This window comes from Macrobrachium nipponense, chromosome 6 (assembly GCF_015104395.2).
Source record: "Macrobrachium nipponense isolate FS-2020 chromosome 6, ASM1510439v2, whole genome shotgun sequence".
Classification (NCBI taxonomy): Eukaryota; Metazoa; Arthropoda; class Malacostraca; order Decapoda; family Palaemonidae; genus Macrobrachium; species Macrobrachium nipponense.
Window position 1 is genome coordinate 133,295,169 of NC_061108.1, and position 19,641 is coordinate 133,314,809.

A 19,641-nucleotide genomic window follows, 5' to 3' on the forward strand; every position below is an offset into this window, starting at 1 on the left:
CTCTAAATGAAATCACGTCTTAGTATTTCAGAATATATTACAGGGGAGTCATGAATAATCCTACAGTTTATGAAATCTGATCCAAATAATCCCCCATGAACAAAGCAGCCATAAGTTTTCCTCGAATAAAATTAAATGAAATGTATTAAAATGAAAACTGTCTCCACAGCCAACATTGGTCCCAGATCAGATCCTCGATCGGGTAGCAAGAAGGGAGTTGGCAGTGGCAAAAAGACTCTGCGCTTCAAGGCAAATGGGCAAGCAGAAGTTGAAGATGGGGTAAGTAATTAAAATAATGTGCTTGAAGGTTTGTCCAATGGTGCTAAGATTTACACACACACAAACATATATATATATATATATATATATAGATATATATATATATATATATCTATATAGATATAATATAATATTATATATATATATATATATGTGTGTGTGTTTGTTATTATTATATATTGCTACTGTCAAAATGCATATTTCCCCTCTTTAACTGTATAAAGTATTGTGTATAAGATTTTGTGTAACATTTTTTCAGATTCCTAGATAATCTAGCTTAGAGTTAGGATGTTTTAAATGTGTGTTCAGATTGTGCATAACATATTGTAAAAGAATATATAAGGTAGAATGTAGAAAGAGAGAGAATATCTTTGTCCGTTCAAAGATAGAGTTGTTTTTACTAATCTGTCAACACATTTGATTAGGGACCTCAAGTCTTCATTGTGTTTTGGGATTCTGTCATCATGTGTGTAAGGGACTTCTGCTTCGGTCGATCGAGTCGAGTGCGTGTCTTTTTTGAACAGACTGGTCTCGTACGTATATGTCTTTGCCGAGTACCACATTTTGTATGTAAAGTTGCGTAAGATTTTGAAGCTTCTGGAAGCATTATTGCCCAAAACGTTTTGTGTCATCTCCAGTCCAGCTTCCGTAAGGGAGAAGTTTTTCATTCAGGCTTAAAGACTCAAACCTTTCACATATCTCTCTCTCTCTCTCCATCTCATAGCGCTTTTGATTTTAAAAGTATCGTAACGATTTTGTACTTATTGAATGGTCACTCGTAACTTGTAAATTTCAGATTTGATATTTCTTAGAGTTTATTTAGTGTTATATGGTGTTTTTTGTGGAATCTGAACAAACATTGTTGAGTAATGGCGCCTGGTTTTGTGAAAGTGTGAAACAAGCCTGCAGCAAAGAAAGAAGTTGGTATACCAAAAAGGTAAAGTGTGTTATATTTTTATTAGTTGCAACTAATAACTGATAGGTACAGAGGTTTGGTAAGAACTAATAACTAATATGAACAGTGGTTAGGTAAAAACTAATAACTGATGGTTACAAAGGTCTGGTAAAAACTGATGGTTACAATGTTTTGAGTGAAAAGATTGACACTTTTACACATTGCAAATTTTTATGTTTTGTGTTTACTCATTTGAAGTGATTTGTATGTTTTGTGCATTTGTCCATTTTCTTACTGAAGTGTGCCTTTTTATTTTATATTCTGTGAGATTAATGCTTTTTGCCATTTTGGTATTGTCCACATTTTTCTGTATTTTCATTTGCATTCACAATTCAAGTGACTTCGTTATTTTCATTAATTAATCGTTGCACATTTAATTAAATTTAATACTTGTGAATTAATTTGCATTTACTTTGAATTCTTTTCAAGTTTTATTGTTGTTTAGCACTTGTGAATTAATTTCCAAATTTCAATTATTGCCCAACTCTTGAATTTTGACTGAAATTTTCTTGAATTTTGTGATAAATTAATTTTGATTTAATTTTACTTAATTTGATTCAAGAATTAATTAAACTTTACTTTGTTTTCAAGTAACAGTAATTTTCCCTGATATTGTGAATTTCACTTATAAATTTTGAGTTTAATAATAAATTTTTGTATTTAAAATTTTTATAAGTGTTTTCATTTCTAACCAGTATATTTGCATTTGATTATGTTGATGTTAGGTAGAAACATAGAGTGGTGATTGATCTGTTTTCCTTCAATTATCTTGAAGTGACTTGGAACCAGGGAAGTATTTAGACTTCTGAAATCAGGGAAATACTTAGACTTTTAAAGTTGTTGATGGAGTGATGCCCTTTGATTAATTTAATTACTTACAAGATTACCTCACACATGTTTTGATGAACTTAGCCTGATTTTCTGCAATACTGGTAAGTTGTTAAGGGATCACTGTTGCATTTAGAGTATTCAGTCATTTAGTACCTGTGTTGAGGGTTCAGGTGTCTGGCTTTTGTGAGGTAACAATAAATGAATGGTAAGCGTAGTAACCAGATACTTGGCACTTCGTCACAATATATATATATATATAATATATATATATATATATATATATATATATATATATATATATATATATATATATATATATATAATGTACAGTATAACCCTAATAATTTTGTTCAATCTCTTTTCACTGAAACTAGATCTAAGTTCAAAATTATGTTTAATTTTGACGTAATATTTCTTCCTGAGCTATAATTATACACAGTGAAATTTAGATTGACCATAAAACAAGATTTAACTAACTTTTTCTTTTCCCTTCCAGCCTGATGACCTTGCAACATTTGCCACAGAAAAAATAAACTCGTTATTAGAAAACTTCATGGGCATCAACGATAATGACTTAGGTATGTGCCCCTAATTTTTATGAACATAAGTGGAGCTCTGAAACATGCCAATGCACTTGCAGGTCTGGTTTTTCATGGAACATTCTTTGCTTTCACCAATAAACTTACAGTATATATACTTTAGAGTATCACTACCAAAATATACAGTGAGACCCCAATCTCAGCTGATAGCAACTCTCTCCCAGCCTGTTTAGGGAAAAGGCCCACCTGAGTAAATGTAAAAGGTTTGTACTATAGATAAAAGGAACTTTTAAATTTCCAATCCATAAAACAAGTTATGAAATAAACAAATTTAGTTTTTATGTGATTTTACGAAATGCAAATCTCTTACAGTACTTTTACTACAGTAAAATACCTGATTAGGGAAGACGTAACTCTCTAGAGCATTATTGTTACCATGTTTGCACAGGAGATTTCAGTGTAAAGTTGGTTCATTGTTTTTGATACTAGTAATCTGACACAGCAGCTAGCATGTCACTGTCCGATTTCATGGGATCATCAGCATCTCTCTCCATAGGACCCCCTTCCGCACTGAAGTTGTGCGATTCCTTCTCTGGGATGGTGCTGTAGTAATTGTCTGTTTGTAAGCCCTCCTCTTTCTTAGCTCAGAATAACTTGAATGATGAACTTCTCAATACCACTGAAGACCAAGGCCACCTAGAGTCATGAGGAAGTTAGGGCATTTTTCTTCTCCTATCCATATTTTCCCAAGATTACCTGACTATGCTATAAAAAGTTTTGAAAGTCAGTGTCTGAAGTGAAAAAGAGCTTCACAAATATCTTCATTTTATCAGTCTTCTGCTCTTTATTTGGCAGTTTTCCTTACCCTACAAGGTATCAGTTGGCCACATCCTCAGTTATTATTGTTTGCTCTCATTTGGTAAATGGACTTTGAGTGCCATGCTTTTGAAGTCTCTTAATTATTGGGTTATCCCTGGTTTTGTCAATGGTGACTGAATCCTGCATGCCACAAATGACTATGTCTATCTTAATATAGATCATCTAAATAAATCTGTTGTGGCTAGGTCTATCGTTGGTTTTGATGGTCTCAAATCCATGTAGTACAACTTTTTAATGACCAGGTTTTTCAGGATTTAGGGTTTCTTCTGGTATTCCAGGGTCCCTCCATCAAAGTCTAACCTTAAGTCACTGAAGATACTGTTCTTAGCTACCTGGTGTATCATCTTGAGTTAACTAGATGATAATGTTGCTCCAACAATGCCAGCTACCCTTCCATGACCTGGGAGAAGGCATGTCTACTTGCCCAGAGAACGAGGACAGGTCAAATTCATCTTCACATGGGCCAGGGATTTGCATTGCCTGTTCGGTCATGTTTCAGTTAAGAGGCAGCCAAGTGTACCAACAATAAAATCTTAATAACCAAGTGTTTCAGACACCGAGCACTTCTTTCCCTGCTGGCATAAAGATACCTAGTTAAGAGGTATATCACTCCAAACAACAATCCCTGTCCTTGAAAGTAAAACAATGTTAGCCAGTACGTATCTTAGTTTCTGCAAGGGATTATGTACCAGAAAAAAAACTATTGTTAAATGAAAGGAGCTCCTAGCATGGTTAAATAAAACTATATGTACTATACAATCAACAGCAAGTACTAAACACTTGTAGAATAATCAAGTCAGATTATACTCACACAAATGAAAACAATTCTTTACATCAGGGGTTCTTAATAGGGGGTATCCATACCCCTTGGGGGTAAGATAACCACATGCTGGGGGTATGGGACTTGATCTCTGTATATTTGTACTTTACCAAATTATTCAGTTTATTTACATTTTACATTTTGTAAATAAATAACTACAACTGTAAATGTTTTTGGTTTTCTTGTATGCTAGATATTCATACCTAAATTATGTATTAAACTAAGTACAGGCAGTCCTCAGGTTACAGCTGAGGTTCCCTTCCCAGCAGGGCACTGTAAGCCGAAAATCGCCTTAACCCGAATCATCATAATTATAATGGCAATAAATAGCAACAGCACTGTATATCTGGACTAGAGTGCCATACAGCAGGTTAACAGCGCCGTGAGGTAACTGCCGTAAGTCCAGAACGACTTAACCCGAAACTGATGTAACCTGGGGGACTGCCTGTATATTAAGTTATATTATCAACAAATAGGACTCAAGTGGACTTAGGCAAAGGGGGTGTGGAACAATATTGGCCAATTCACTGGGGGTCTGGAGTCATCAAAAGATTAAGAACCCCTGCTTTACATCATATATTCCAATAAATTAATGCATATCATTTTGAAACCACTGAATATAGTATGTGAATGAATAAACCAACTGGTATAAAAAACACTAAATAGTATATTTATGTAGAAAAATTGAGAAACTATGATGAAGAATGAAAGGAAAACATTCAAATCAAGAACACTAAACATGTTTGCATATAACCAAACCAAGAAAAGCAGGTGGGAAAGAGGCTCCCCTGATGAGAGATCTCATCGTTCCCTGTTTCAACTACATGTTTTATAACAACCAACCTGGCTCATCAATTTCCCTTACATATTTGCCTTATGCTGGTTGGCGCCCATTCATTCCGTTTTCTCAACCTTCGATCTCTGTATCATGGCTTTTCACGGTCAGGCTTAAATCTTTGTTCTTTGATATTAAGTAGCACACTTTCCTAGTCTGTTTATTTAAATATGTTTCCAATGCTCCACTGTTATTTATTTATTTTAGCAGACAATTGAAATTTTATCCATTACTCTACTGATTATTTTATGTTTTCAGTTTAAATTCATCCTTTTTCTTTTAAGCATTGTTTTTTCAACTTGGGAGCATTTTGTTTGATTCACACTGATGTATTCAACTATGCACTACATACATAGTATATGTATACAGATAACAGTGCCCATTAACCAAAAGAGGGTGAAGTGGCTAAGCACTTTTATTTCAAAACAAAGAGCTAATGAAATAACAAGCAAAGATAACTCACTATTAAACCAAAGGGCAAGGGAACAAATAATTTTTTTACTATTCCTTAGGATATGATGTATCCTCTACTTGCATGTTTGTAACTATCATGTGTTGCTATACAGTAATGTAATTGTCTAGTGCAGAAATAAAACATAAAATATATACTTGACTGTATATACTTGCATGCCAACTGAAAAACATGTACAGTACTACAGATATAGTGCAACAAAGTACTACTATAACATATTTGAAATGATAATATTTACTGTTCCTTAAACAGGATATTTATAAAAAGGTGGCACATTCAATGAACTACTATCAGTACGTATTTATAGAGTACCCAAAATTTCTCATTTTTCTCATATTTTTCAGCTGCTCTCATCTGGGATTTGGGTCAGAAGGCGCAAAACACCATGGAATTTGCAGAAGCTGTTGACGAATCAGACCTTGAGGCCTTTGGATTCACTGACGATTTCATTTTCGAGCTTTGGGGAGCAATTACTGATGCTAAAGCTGGAAGACTGAAAAAGTAAATGTGTGTGTGTGTGTGTGTACACACGCTAATAGATGTAATACAGGATCTGGAGAGACCGAGTGAAACATAAAACTGTACATTCCTGGAGGGACCCATTTGGTCTTCTCTTTTTTTATGAAAAACTTCAATGATTTCTAATTGTAGTCTCAGCTGACTTGTTCAGCTACTGAGCATAGATATAGAATACAGTTAGGGGTAAAACTCTTACAGTGATTATGAAATAAGTATTCATTCCTGTACTTATAAGAATTTATTTTGGTCATACCTGTCACAGTCATCAACCTTTGAATATACAGTACTGCAATTTGGTTTGCTGTTCAATACAAGATACTGTAACAGTGATGACATTAAATATCCTGGCTCGAATAATAAAAAAACAGCCCTGGATAAAGTAACTGTTTCATAAAATATGAATGCTCAGAAAACCAATATGATAGCTATTTCTTCTTAAGTTATTGATGCCTTAAGGGGCTTTCTAAGGTGAATCAACTTTTGTGAAGAACTTTTACTTTGAACAGAAAAATTTGCTATATCTTCTTTCTGTAACATCGTTGCAAGGGATATGTAACTTAATGCTCCAGTGTTTGTCCTATTCATCAAGTTTCAAGTTTAATATTTTGTCGTGCATAATACATTCAGCTTTCTGCTATTAATATTCTATTACACTGAAAAGATCCTTAAAACATCAACAAGAATTTAAGTTACTCACTATAGCATTTTTGTAAAATTTATTAACACAAAAATGGAAGTGTGTTCATCAAACCAAAGAAAACAATTTTTATACACTGGAATACTGAAAACTTCCAAACTTTTCCCAAAATCACTCTTAAAATCATAACTACAGTATATACTTCATTGTTAATACACTCATATGTGAACTAACAGTGAACCAATGAACCGTATCAAAGTTAATTCCTTTGTAATCTCAATAACATTTCATAATTTGATTACTGATCAAAGTCATTTCCCCTCGAAAAATTATTACGAAAGTATCGTACTTGTGGTACCTCCTTTGAAACTATATAACTTGATGAGAACTACTCTGGCAGCTCTCAGTAATTCTTTTTCTACAGTAAAGTTCTCGTAAGTCACTACACTTCGGATAACTGTATTGTTTACAAATAGTACAGTCAAACAATTTCAAAAATATGTATACAGTATGTACGTATGAAGTAAGAAAATCTATAACATATATAGACTTGTGATTCTGAACAGTTATGTTGACAGGTGCAAACTATTCTGTGTATGTAATTGTAAATTTTATGCAGACAGTAACCCTTATTTTTTCGTAAGTCAGTAGAGTAGGGATAGAAGATATAAAGTGCTCTGCTTTTTGTATATCCAATTTTTATAATAATGAAATAAATTGAATCTTTGCTACTACTATCAAACAGCACATGTATTAGGATTATGAAACAAAAGTGTTTGGTTTTATTTGGATGGTAACTATAAGCAGTTTTGCTGTTACACTATCTTTAGTCAAATATCATTGTAAAAGTTCTCGTCTATGTGGTAAACTTTAACAGAATAAAATACATAAAAATGATGAATGGCGTAAGTTGGGCATCACTCTCAAGGGGGAAAAGTGCATACTAAGTAATTTTTGAGTGCAATATATTTTGTTGTATATGGTACTGATAGATTTTATTCAATTATACTTTGTCATACAGTATCACAGCTACTAAAGAACCTGTTGGGAAGACATTCTTGAATGTGTTTAGACCAAACTAATTAAGGCCTGGCCTATATATCAGAAGGAAGCTTGCATGTACCCTGCCATTTCACAGCAGTACTATAGTACGTATTACCTTTCTCACAACAAAATGATCTCATTGTTCAATGTGGAATTATGTTTCAAACACTATATAAAACTGAGTACCAATGCAAGGGTGATGATTTTTCATAATTGATAAATACGTTCTGAATGTTTGTAATTATAAAATGTTATGGATATATGATGTCAGATGCTCTACTCCATATACAGTATATATTTATAACTCACTGAGCATTTACTTGTACAGTTAATATAATGAGCTTTGTGTAAAATTTGGTTTTTCTATGAAATACTCCTTTGTCAACATGATGATCTGTAGGCCATACATAATTTGCACAGTACCAAAAAATCAAACTTATTTACAAAAATTTTCAGTGCATTTAAAAAAAATTAATTCTTTCACATACAAACCCATTACAATAATTAATCCACAGCATTGCAATCTCCAGACAAGTTCAAAAAGAACTATATAATTCTGGCTTCCACCTCTTTGAATATGCATACAGGTCTGTGGGAATATTTTGTGTGAAGAAATCAGTTTCACTAAAGAAAAAACAATTATTTGCTTAAAACAAACCAATGTGGCTATTCAAGTAGAAATGGTTTTATCATCTACATTTCCCTTAGTGAAAGAAAATACTATCTGGCCGTACAGGTGCTGGACCAGACGCACTTGATCAAAAGAAATGGGGCCAACAGAAGTTTTCAGGCTGAAAAGAAGTCATGACTCAGGAGAGGCTTTGTTGTAAGGTCATAGGTTGTAGGTGGGTTCAGTCTTCACCTTTAAAAATTATATAGGGGTACCCATGCATTCTATGCCTTTGGATCAGAGGATGAGGATGACAAGGAAGTGAAAGAGTCTGCCCCCATTATCCTCCTTTTTAGGTTGACACAACTTGGCTTGGTGCTGCAATAGGATCAAAACTTATATGCAATATATCCCAGGGTTTATGTGAAACTTCCCTTGAGTAAATTTAGTAAAAGTTAAAGGAGACCTCCACATAACCCTCTTCATAAGTGTATTAATGTCCATATTCATCTTAAAAGTCACAGAGGTTGATCTTGACCTTAAGTATGGATACCTCAGACTCACAGACAGAAGAATATGCATGTAAAATGACTTGCCTTGGGCAATACAATCCTCTATTGTTGGAAACCTTAAACTTAATGGCACCAATATATTAATATAAATGTGATCACTGTTTTTAAAAGATTTGGTTCTCTCCAGGTAACACCTGAATGCTCTGATAGGCATACTGCAAGGTCTTCCTATTACTAAGCTGAAATGATAGGGGTGTTATAATAAATTCAGGAATTGGTTGAGAGAAGGGGGCCAGTTTTCTGTGTTTTAGCATAAAGTCCAGGCACATACGAAAAGGTAATACTATACATTCCAGTTTTTAGTATGTAATTTGGCTCACTAACTCTTTTGAGCAGAGGCTTGGGTGTGTGAAAATACTGTTTTCTGAGTACAGTAAAGACTTTCAAGGTAGACTGTTCAACATGCTCATAAGTGTTACTCCCCAAGTTTGTAAGACCCTGAAATAATTTGCATGTGGGTGGTTTTAATTATTTAAGCAGTGCTTTCCTCCCAAATGCTGGAGCATATGCAAATAGAAAATTGATTAAGCCTTCTGCCTTGCAATATCTAACACAGCTGATCTATATTCTTTTATTGCAGACACAGACAATTTCCTTGTTCTTAGATAAAGCAGGAATTCAGTTACTGTGGGAACAATGGCCTGAAGAGGATCAATTGCCCTTGAATTATGCATTTTGAAGAATGTGTGGCAATTGGCTTCATAGTAGCATACAATCTAGCTGTTGAGTCTTTCCTAGGTGTAGCAATGGCCTCTGCAACTTCTGAAAATCCTTCCAGAAGGAGGTGACACTTGATTACCTCCAGGTGTGTGACTGGAGGACCTGAAATTTCTTGAAGTGACAAAAGTGAGTTTGTCACAGTAGTTAGTCTCATGAGGGAAGGGTTCTTGAATGATTTACAAGCAGGTTTACTACATCAGGCAATCATAATTGCTGTGGCCATAAAGTTATGATAATGAATCAGGATCATTGCAATATTACAGGTTCATTCAGTTTGTCTAGTGATAGCCTGTTGAGGGAAAATTGAGGAAGTGGACTTCCATATTATCCCAGGGAACCATAAGTATCAACTGCCCAAGCCACTTGATCTTGAAACACAAAACAGTGATTTGGGAATTGACTGGTGGCAAAGAAATCAACAAAAGTGGCTAATAACTTCCATAATATCCTGCACACCTCATGATGAAAGGACTACTCCATTTAAAGGACCTGGTTCCTTCAACTCACAGAATCTGCCATTACATTGTGCTTCCTGCTAGGCCCCTATGGCAGAATTAGTATTTGTGTGCCAAAAAACCTAACCCTCGGAAAGTACTCTCTCCCACCTATGTGTGGGATATCCAGGTTGATAGGTAACAGTTATTACCTCAAGAGACCAAAAAATACTAATGTTTTATAGATACTGACACAGGCTGATGAGGTATCAAAGCTCTGCAGCTAAAGAACCTCATCAACCTAATGCCTTACCAACCAGCCAAGATTGCAAATGAGACTAGGATTCAAGTGATGACCAGTGAAGCTGTTGCCAAACCAAAAATGAGGGTGATCCTAACCTGATCTGCCATGGAAGAAATTCTGTTCTTCCAGGACCAATGAAATGGGATCTAAAAGTATCTATCTTTCAGAATGGTCAATGCTTAGAAGTCTTCCATGCAAATGAAATGCCATACTATGGTTACAATCTCCAACCAAAAGGTCATTGGTTCAGAGAAATAGTTAAGAGGACCAAGGTTGGTATTGGGTCTCTAAGCCTCCCGATGCCTTGGGAGCTATATAAAATCTTCTGTAGAACTCCTCCAGGTCTTTGTGACTTCTATAACCTCTTTGACCATCATCAACTTCACTTCATCATCCAGTACATAGAACAACTCTGATCACTCCACATATGAGTGAAAATGAGTAGGCTATGCAGACAACAGAAGCTGATAACCCTCCTCAAGGGTCAGTACACTTTGTAAAGGATTCATGCCTATCTCCTGCCAATGTGACCAGCATCTCTAAAGACAAACCTCCACTTGATGCACATATGGCTGAAGGTAGCGCTAATTTTCACTTCCTCCTGCAACTGCTAAAGAATTACCTAGAGATTAACTTTCAGTCTCTGCCTAAAGAAAGGGTAAGCATTGAATACTTGAGTTGTTTGACCTTAATGGAATAGTATATGGATAAGATCTCTCAGGTGGAATCTCAGGGGACTCGTATATTCTACTAGGAACACCGGGAGAATATGATAAGCAACTAGGAGTGGAATTGCTCAGAAACCTAACAGCAGCTGTAGTTTAGATCTCATCCAAGCTATCTGTGGTGCACCACCCCCCAACCCCCATCTTGTCAAAATGACTTGGAACAGGTGGCAATCATTATGTTGACTATTCTTAAGAGCTTTAATGACTGAAGAGGCCAACAATTAACAAAACCTCCCAAGAACTGTATCACTCTGCTTCCGTTATGAGTTGACAAAAGAAAAAGGCTAAAACCCTCATTTCTATGATGCTATTAGCCTCCTAGCCTTGGCCAGATTGTCTGGCTACAAAATAGTCCTAAGATTTGGCTGGTTGTTCACAGAATTCCCTCCTCCCATTTGGTTAATACTACCAGTATTTTTATAGGAACTTCTCGCTAGCATTGTGAGCTTCACAACCCAGTCAAGAAAGGTAGCGACATGGAAAACTGATGGAACCTGAATGAAAAAAGAACTGGGTAACAAACAGGTGCTTGGTCAATATACTGCAATTCATCTACATATCACCAGACATACCTTTTTACCGTTTCAATGACTGCTTCCAGGTTTTGACAGAAAACTTCAAGTTAACTCACAGAAAAAAATGGTAATGGAAAGACTACATGTATGGCAGTATAATACATATACTAAATACCCACTAAAAATAACCATTAATACATATAGCAACAAGCCAACATCTCAGTTACAATGTCTGCACCACATCACTATCTTTTCAGGCATACTTATGCAATGGATGTCATAATATGTACCCATAACTGGACTGTAATAGCCATAAGTGAAAGTATCAAATTCATAACCTAAATGCGGATTGGCCTAGCCATCATCTAAATTGCTTTTTCTTAAAAGGAACTGGAGCATAACACACCTTAATAGACTACTGGAGGGATAGTAAACCCTCATCTACTAATGAGCATAGTCTTCAAAATACCAAACTAGAGGACAGTGTATGTCAAGTTCATGAAATAAAAAGGGGGTTGGTGACATAGGTGTGTGAGAAAAGTATCAAGCACTGGCCAGGAAGAACTCAAGAACCTAGGATTTACGTAGTTATGTTAGGATGCACAGCATTTCTGTAAGTATCTTTCCCACAAAATTTTGGCTGAGGTTAAGGAGGATCCAAAAAGATGCCTCCCCTCAATGTAAAGCCCATTGACCTAGGTTAAGATAAAATACAGAAGGTTACAATAGGATAAAATCATGTATTGTAATCACAGTTACACAATATTCCCTATCATGCAACGGCTTATATTTGTCCCAGGGGGGAGGGGGTTAGCATATTTTACCATTCTTGAGAGCACAGCTCCCTTGTTTTTTGTTTGATCCTACCAATGTTCCAGTTTTCCAATATGGGGCACACCATAATTGCTACCTATAGGGAGAAGAAAAGCAAAAAAAAAAAATTCATAAAACACACGTTAAACACTTAAAAAAATAAATACTGAACCTAATGGGTTTAGTAAGATATCAATCATTGCATTATTTTCAATTAATATTTCAGTATTTTAATTTTTCACTAAGATCAACTTTAATATCGCCAATGGTTGAATAATTTGTATTTTTGCGTCGTTTCCTCATGGTGGATTAAGGTCAAGCTCTTGATAAGCACTACTGTATTTAGTGGATAATATAGGATGCCTTTTAGGCTTTTTAAAAGCTTACTTTAATGTTAATATGTACTATCTTGCTTATCCCCTTCTACCTCTTAAAGAGATTGTGTAGACACAAACACCATTTCTGCATAACAGATAAATACAACTCAAGAACAATTGGGACACAATTATTTGGCTCTACAACACTTGACTTCATAACTGCCGTCTGTTTTTAGACATTAATTAACTGAATATGACTAACACAAGAGAGGTATTCAGGAGGAATACTTTTTTATGGGGAATTCACAGACGTATTCCAACAGCCAAAAATTACATGATTACCATAGTATCCACAGGCTACATCTACACCCTCCATCTACAGTTTAACCACAGACTCCTACCTCCCAAAATTAAGGGGAATAGGATACAGGGCTTAGGCAAATGGCTAAGTGCTGGGACTTATGAGGTCATTCAGTGCTGAAATGGAAATTGACAGTAAAAAGGTTTGAAGGGTGTTACAGAAGGAAAACCTCACAGGGGCTGCGGGAATGCTGCAAAGAACCTCTAGTAATGCCTACAGTGCAACACATGGTACTTACTTGCTATAGGGTCACAAAACTAAGGTAAAGTACATGCCAAATGCAGCTGTATAAGTTAGGATGAAACTTTGTACTGCATTTCATTGCATGATCCACAATTCACAGTTGTCAGGATCGGCTCAAGTCAAGGGATCCAGGGGAATGGGGGCTACCTGACAGATAGGCACTGTTTCCCTAACTTAAGTTATATTAGGGTAAAATACCAAATGACCAGCCTCTACTGTAGCGTGACCACCTTCCCAAAAAAGTACTTTAACACGTCCTGTAACCCAGGATAGACATTAGGCTAGTCAAGAGCTGGCGTCCATTGAAGCAACACCTTGAGGCCTCTACTTTCCTCTCAGAGTAAGTTTTTTCTCCCAAGTCACAGATTAAGGCCATAAATTTCCGATTTTTGGGATGGTGGTTGTGCTATGGAAGAGGCTGGTAATTTGGTATTTTACCCTACATTAATTTGCATACCTGTATATTCTAGCTACCTAATTAGTACCTAGGGTAAACAATCACGGACGATCCATCGTCATCACACTGGCCGGGTCTTATTCACTCGATATTTAATTGGTGAAAAAAGAATACAATTACAACTTTAGGCATACTATTCAAAAGATTGGAGTTTTGTCAACATAATGTGATATATGAAAGCCCCATACGAACTAAAATAAGCATGTGACGCTCTTCGTAAAATATGTTTTCAAGGCAGTTTTGAGATCCAATATGGCGGCTATCGTCAGGCTGGCCGGTCTAATCATGGACAATCCACCATCTTTCCCAGCCTTCCCAGCAATCATTTGAACAATGTTAGCATATATATGTAACGTTTATTGATCTTACTCAAGATTGCAGTTGTAATCAGCACAATAAAATATTTTGTTGCCTATATTACTGAAAGTATGAAACTTTTTATTCCCAGGGTCATGGTTTGAACTGAATTCTTTTTTACCTTGTAATCAGTGGTTTTATCCTTACTGCCATCACAACTGAAACTCCACAGTGCTTATTTGATTGTAATTAGGTATACATACACATTATTGGTCTTAATCCACTCCAAATTGCACTTGAACCACGTTGCTGTTCCTGGTTCCTAAGCGCTCACTCCACAAACACAGTTACAAGCAGCAGACGACGACACTTTATGACGTGCAAAGGTTTATTCCCTTAATTGTTTACTTTACTCATTATTTAGTTTAACTTTACTTTGTTACTTCAAAATTTTTATTTAATTCATGTATATTATCTCTTTTTTGCAACCAAATTACCCCGAAAAATTACAGATATTTCTAAAGTAGATACAATCTAATGTTTCTAACCTTGTCGTACATCTGGCTGCCGAAAACCGTCACGGAGCAGACGACGATGAGTGGATTATATATACGGTATATATATATTTTTTTTTGCTAGCACTTTTCATTGATTTAAGTCTATATTAGTATTTTGATTTTTTTTTAATAACTGTATGCCAGAAATAAATGTAACCTTTAATGTTTGCATGCTAAAAATGGCAAAATCATCATTGCCACATTAGTGGAGCTTGACACATACGCCGATGCATTATCATAAACTGTTTCCATGAATTCTAGTTGTCATAGTAATGCAATAATGATAAAATTGCTTTAATATTTATGTATATATACATCCAATACATAGGCTAATTTCCCCAATTTCCACGTTTTGTCTAAGTCTTATACCCAGTTTGGAGGGTGAACACACCAATTGGCAACAGAGAGAGAGAGAGAAGGAAAGGTGAAGGAAGGAAGAAGGACAGGGGTGGTGGTGGAGGTGGGGAGGAGAGGGTGGGTGGAGCTTTTTACTGCTGTGTTCATATCCATTTCTGGATAATGGAGTTTTTCTCTTGGTACAAGGGCAGTGTCGTTGTTCTTTACGATTAGTGATTCATGATACCCTTATAAATCACGGCACTGGGTTTAATACGCTATAGCAAAATCTCGTTCTGATATGAGTGTTCACTACAGAAATATTGCCCAAAAACGTGCTTGCACTGTCTCTGAAACCCATAGTAGGTATGCTGCTTAGTTGTCAATCAAGTTTTTTGTAATCAAGTATTTTTTACAAGGTAGCTATTGTATAAATTTGTATTTTTCTCAATCAAAACATATGCTCCTCAATGCTAACTTTCCTCTTTTAACGACTTTCGGGTCATTGCAAATTTGGCCCCATTAACTTCTTATGGTGCGAAAACAGACAAAAGGCCCAGGGGGCGAAAGCTATTGCGTCACACTACGGTGGTAATCCAGCAGTAAAACATCTTCATATATCCAAAAAATAAATAAAGATATATATGCGCATTACGATTATAACAATTACATGAATAGCTGATAACAATCTGCATGAATAACTGGTAAACTGTTCTGCAAGAAAGTTGAGTATAGCAATTAAATTACAATAGGTACGAAAGTCAAGATGTCGTGACGTCATAATACAGGACTTAAAAAAACGTTCTAATTCTGAAAAATATTACTTAAATTTGAGTCAGGAATCAAGTTATTTTTCAATAACGAATATTTTCAAATTAATCATACATATGTAAAATATTGATGTTTTACTATTTATTTAAATAATTATCTAGTGCACGCTTTGTCATCTTCTTCTATCAAAACCGTAGTTTACTTAAAAACGTCGCGGTAAGGTACCGTCTTCCGATTGTTGTGATGAAAGTGCCCCAGCGTCTATGGGTACAAGTGGTGTGCGGATTTATCACAGGAAATGGGAAGTTTGTTGACACAAGCGACTCCGCAAACATCGAGGTGGCATCAATCTTCTAAGTTATTTAGGGTAAAAAACCGCATGGCACAGGGGTGGACCGTGTACGATCAATGTGTACAACCCCAAAAAAAGTACATTATAATGCGTCCTGACATCGGAGACGGGCATCAGTCGCGACTTGTTGTTGGTGAGAAACGGAGCTAAAGACCTCTACTCCGGTGTCAGGACGCGTTATAATGTACTTTTCTTGGGGTTGTACACATTGATCGTACATGGTCCACCCCTGTACCATGCGGTTTTTTACCCTAGCTAATCGTAAGTAAAAATTTTGAAAGCGTTTTGGTGAAGTTTTCACTGCGTTGGCCACCCTTTCCATTACCCTCTGTTTAAAACTTAAAATATGGCCTTAATTTCTAACTTTGGAGAAAATAGGTACTTGCTTCGAAAGGAGAGTAGAGGTCTTTAAGCTCCGTGTCTCACCAACAACAACTCCTCGCAACTGATGACCATCTCCGGTGTCAGGACGCGTTATTAGTACTTTTTCGGAGGGTGTCCAGCCGTGATCGTCGGTGTGTTGGCCAGTTCATGAAGTGTTTTACCCTACCTAGTACAGGAACCAGAGACCATATAGGTAACTACATAGCCTACTAGCTTAGGTAGGCTACCTACCTAGTTTAGGTACGGTAATAGGTAGCTACCTAGTAGTAGGTAAATGCTCATGCTACCTATTGGCATACTAGCTATATACTAATTCTACCCATTTGATTGCCGATTTATATTTTTTCACGGTCTTTTGTTCGAGAAATCTATTCCTTTTTTCCCAAATGGGAAAATACCTAGGTAGGCTAGAAAATCGGGTACCTAGGTATACTACCTATTTGGAGAGGAATATTAGGACCGAATATTATCAATCAATCACCTTGTTTGTTTAAGCCTATCTACTACTATATATGACCATATATTCTAGTTTCTTTTTGTCGCAGAAACCAAACTGAAAAAATACTAACGTTAATTACACTTAGATTTGAAGAAATGGACGTATTCCACAAGGTACACTCAACAACCCACACAATATGGCAACAAGGCCAAGCAAGTGAAGCAACATGTAAACAAACAAACTTTCATCATCATCCTTGGACGGGATTAATAAGCCTGATAAGGACCTCTGGGAACTGTCTGTTATTTCAAATGTTTCTAGTTTTTATATGTATTTTTTTTTTAATTCCCCAGACAAATTATTGAATGGTCAAGGTGATAAATATACGAAAGTACTTTTTTTTCCATTATCTTTCCGGGGAGCATTTGGCATCTTGACTACATTAGGCTTTTTTTAATTTCAAACTTAATTATTTATTTAGATAACGATGTTGTATTGTAAATTAAGATTGCATAATTCTTCGTCTATTTAAGAAAATTTCAGTATTTTGACTGAACAAACTGCAATCAGCACGCTGAGTATATAATAAGTCAGCTACTATCAGTACTCATAGACGTTTTCTCTCTCTCTCTCTCTCTCTCTCTCTCTCTCTCTCTCTCTCTCTCTCTCTCTCTCTCTCTCTCTCTCTCTCTCTCTGTGTGTGTGTGTGTGTGTGTGTGTGTGCAGATATTATTCATGAGGGAGGTACACTGGGTGATACTGAAGGTAGTGTGTCGAGTTCTCACCATCGAGCATTTTGAATAAATTTGCATAATCCAAGATGTAGGCCATAAAATTGACGAGTGGACATAACTCGCTTAGTAACTGACGTAGAAGTCTTGGATTTGGTATTTTTAGCCATGCTTTCTTACCTAGTTTATGCTTGTATACCACTACCTTTGTGTATACTTCTATACATTTTCATTAACGCACAAGAAAGTCCAAATTTGTTGTGTCTGTCTAGTTGATGATGCAACCACTCGTTCATAATAGAATCAGCTAATATATGTGGGCGGCTTCCTAGAAACTTGAAATGGTATACTACACACTCACTACTCGGTATGTATCAGTTTTAGAATAATAATCTGACTCCATTATAGTCATATAAGTTGGAAATGACTACCATGATGAATGAGGGCAGAGTTCCTGGGAAAATAATTTGTAGCAATATAAAGAAGAAAGAGAAAAGTTGGAACACCAGAATAGCACTAGACTTACAAAGGAAAGTAGACCTATGACATTAAAACTCCCAAAACTAAATATTTAATTTTACAAGAATATAGAGCAAGTGTTATCATTGGCGTTAGAAAAATATCAATGAATCCTATAAAAGTGTCTACGAATCTTAGAAAATTGCTTGTGAAATTTAAAAAATTGTCTATGTAACTTAAAAAAGTATCGGTGAACTTTATAAAATTGTCAGAGGCCTTCAAAGTGTCAATAAATCTTATAAATTATATGTGACTCTTAGAAAAGTGTCAACGAATATTATAAAATTGACAAGAATTTTGGAAAAGTGTCAATGAATCTTGGGATTACTGGCAACTATAGCAACACCTCGAATATGCTCCGATTAATTTACTTTGATAATCGAAACTGCTGATAATGATTGATCAAACAATTAAATTGGTGTTGTAAATGTTTAAGAGTCTCGTCGTCGTTTGCAATAAATATGTTGGCTTTGATGCGATAAAAATGAGAAAGGTATTCGTAACTATTTCTTTAGGGCAATGGTGTGCCGTAATAATCGGTCTAGACCTAATAAAAAGCATGGCAGCCATAATCAGTCATGATTTTTCCCGCTTATTTTAGCAGTTGCTTATTTTTACGAAGCTCCATTAATTAATTTAGTGTACAGGACATAACTGAATCCGACACTCAAACTAACCATAAGTCTTAATCACAGGGTGAGCCATTACATAATTAATTCCCTAAAAGTGACACTGGTGGTGTGCAGTTACAGAGGTAAGACTTTTCTGTCATTTGGTAAAGGAAAAAGGGGATAATTTTTCAAGCTATTATCCTTTGCCCTAGGTCACGTTCTTTACTTGACCAAGGTCATGCTATGAAGGGTATACAGTGATATTACCAAGGATAAAAATCAGCATATTTAATCTCATGTCGCTAACGGAATTGCTTTGGAGTGGTTTGCAACCCATCATGTCCATGTCGTTATGAGCGTTCGTTTGTATAGCAGATAGAAGAAGAAGAAGGACAGCTATAATAATAATAATAATAATAATAATAATAATAATAATAATAATAATAATAATAATAATAATAATAATAATAATAATAATAATAATAATAATAATGGTCAGTTCAGCTAGACTAAGGCAATTGCATAGAATTGCTACAGTTTTTCCTCGTTTTATGTAATGAATAGAACTGACTTTTGTTTTCTTTTCAAATCAACTACCTTGAAAGAACTGCAGCGTATGGAGGCTTTTGCAAATGACAATGAGCCATTGGTCACCTAGTATATTACGCCACCAGCAAACAGCATCAATAGCGTAGCACAAGGATTAGTAGCGTTAACCAAAAGTGGACAGTCATCGCTAAAAACCCGTCACAGTTTGATG

The 19,641-nt window shown here is 35.7% G+C and overlaps 1 protein-coding gene and 1 long non-coding RNA gene across 3 annotated transcripts in view; one reads left to right on the top strand and one right to left on the bottom strand.

Moving 5' to 3' along the window:
* The window catches only part of LOC135216254 (PDZ domain-containing protein GIPC1-like), a 109,374-nt gene extending 101,211 nt beyond the window's left edge, over positions 1 to 8,163 (top strand). Inside the window, exons 5-7 of the mRNA XM_064251419.1 lie at positions 170 to 279; positions 2,562 to 2,643; positions 5,955 to 8,163. Of these exons, the coding sequence (XP_064107489.1) occupies positions 170 to 279; positions 2,562 to 2,643; positions 5,955 to 6,115 (353 nt within the window). The 3' untranslated portion in view covers positions 6,116 to 8,163. The remainder of the gene's footprint in view (positions 1 to 169; positions 280 to 2,561; positions 2,644 to 5,954) is intronic.
* The window catches only part of LOC135216255 (uncharacterized), a 149,841-nt gene extending 132,564 nt beyond the window's left edge, over positions 1 to 17,277 (bottom strand). For both annotated transcript variants that reach the window (XR_010314841.1, XR_010314842.1), the window contains exon 1: positions 17,151 to 17,277. This is a non-coding gene — a long non-coding RNA (uncharacterized LOC135216255). The remainder of the gene's footprint in view (positions 1 to 17,150) is intronic.
* Positions 17,278 to 19,641: the final 2,364 nt, after the last annotated feature.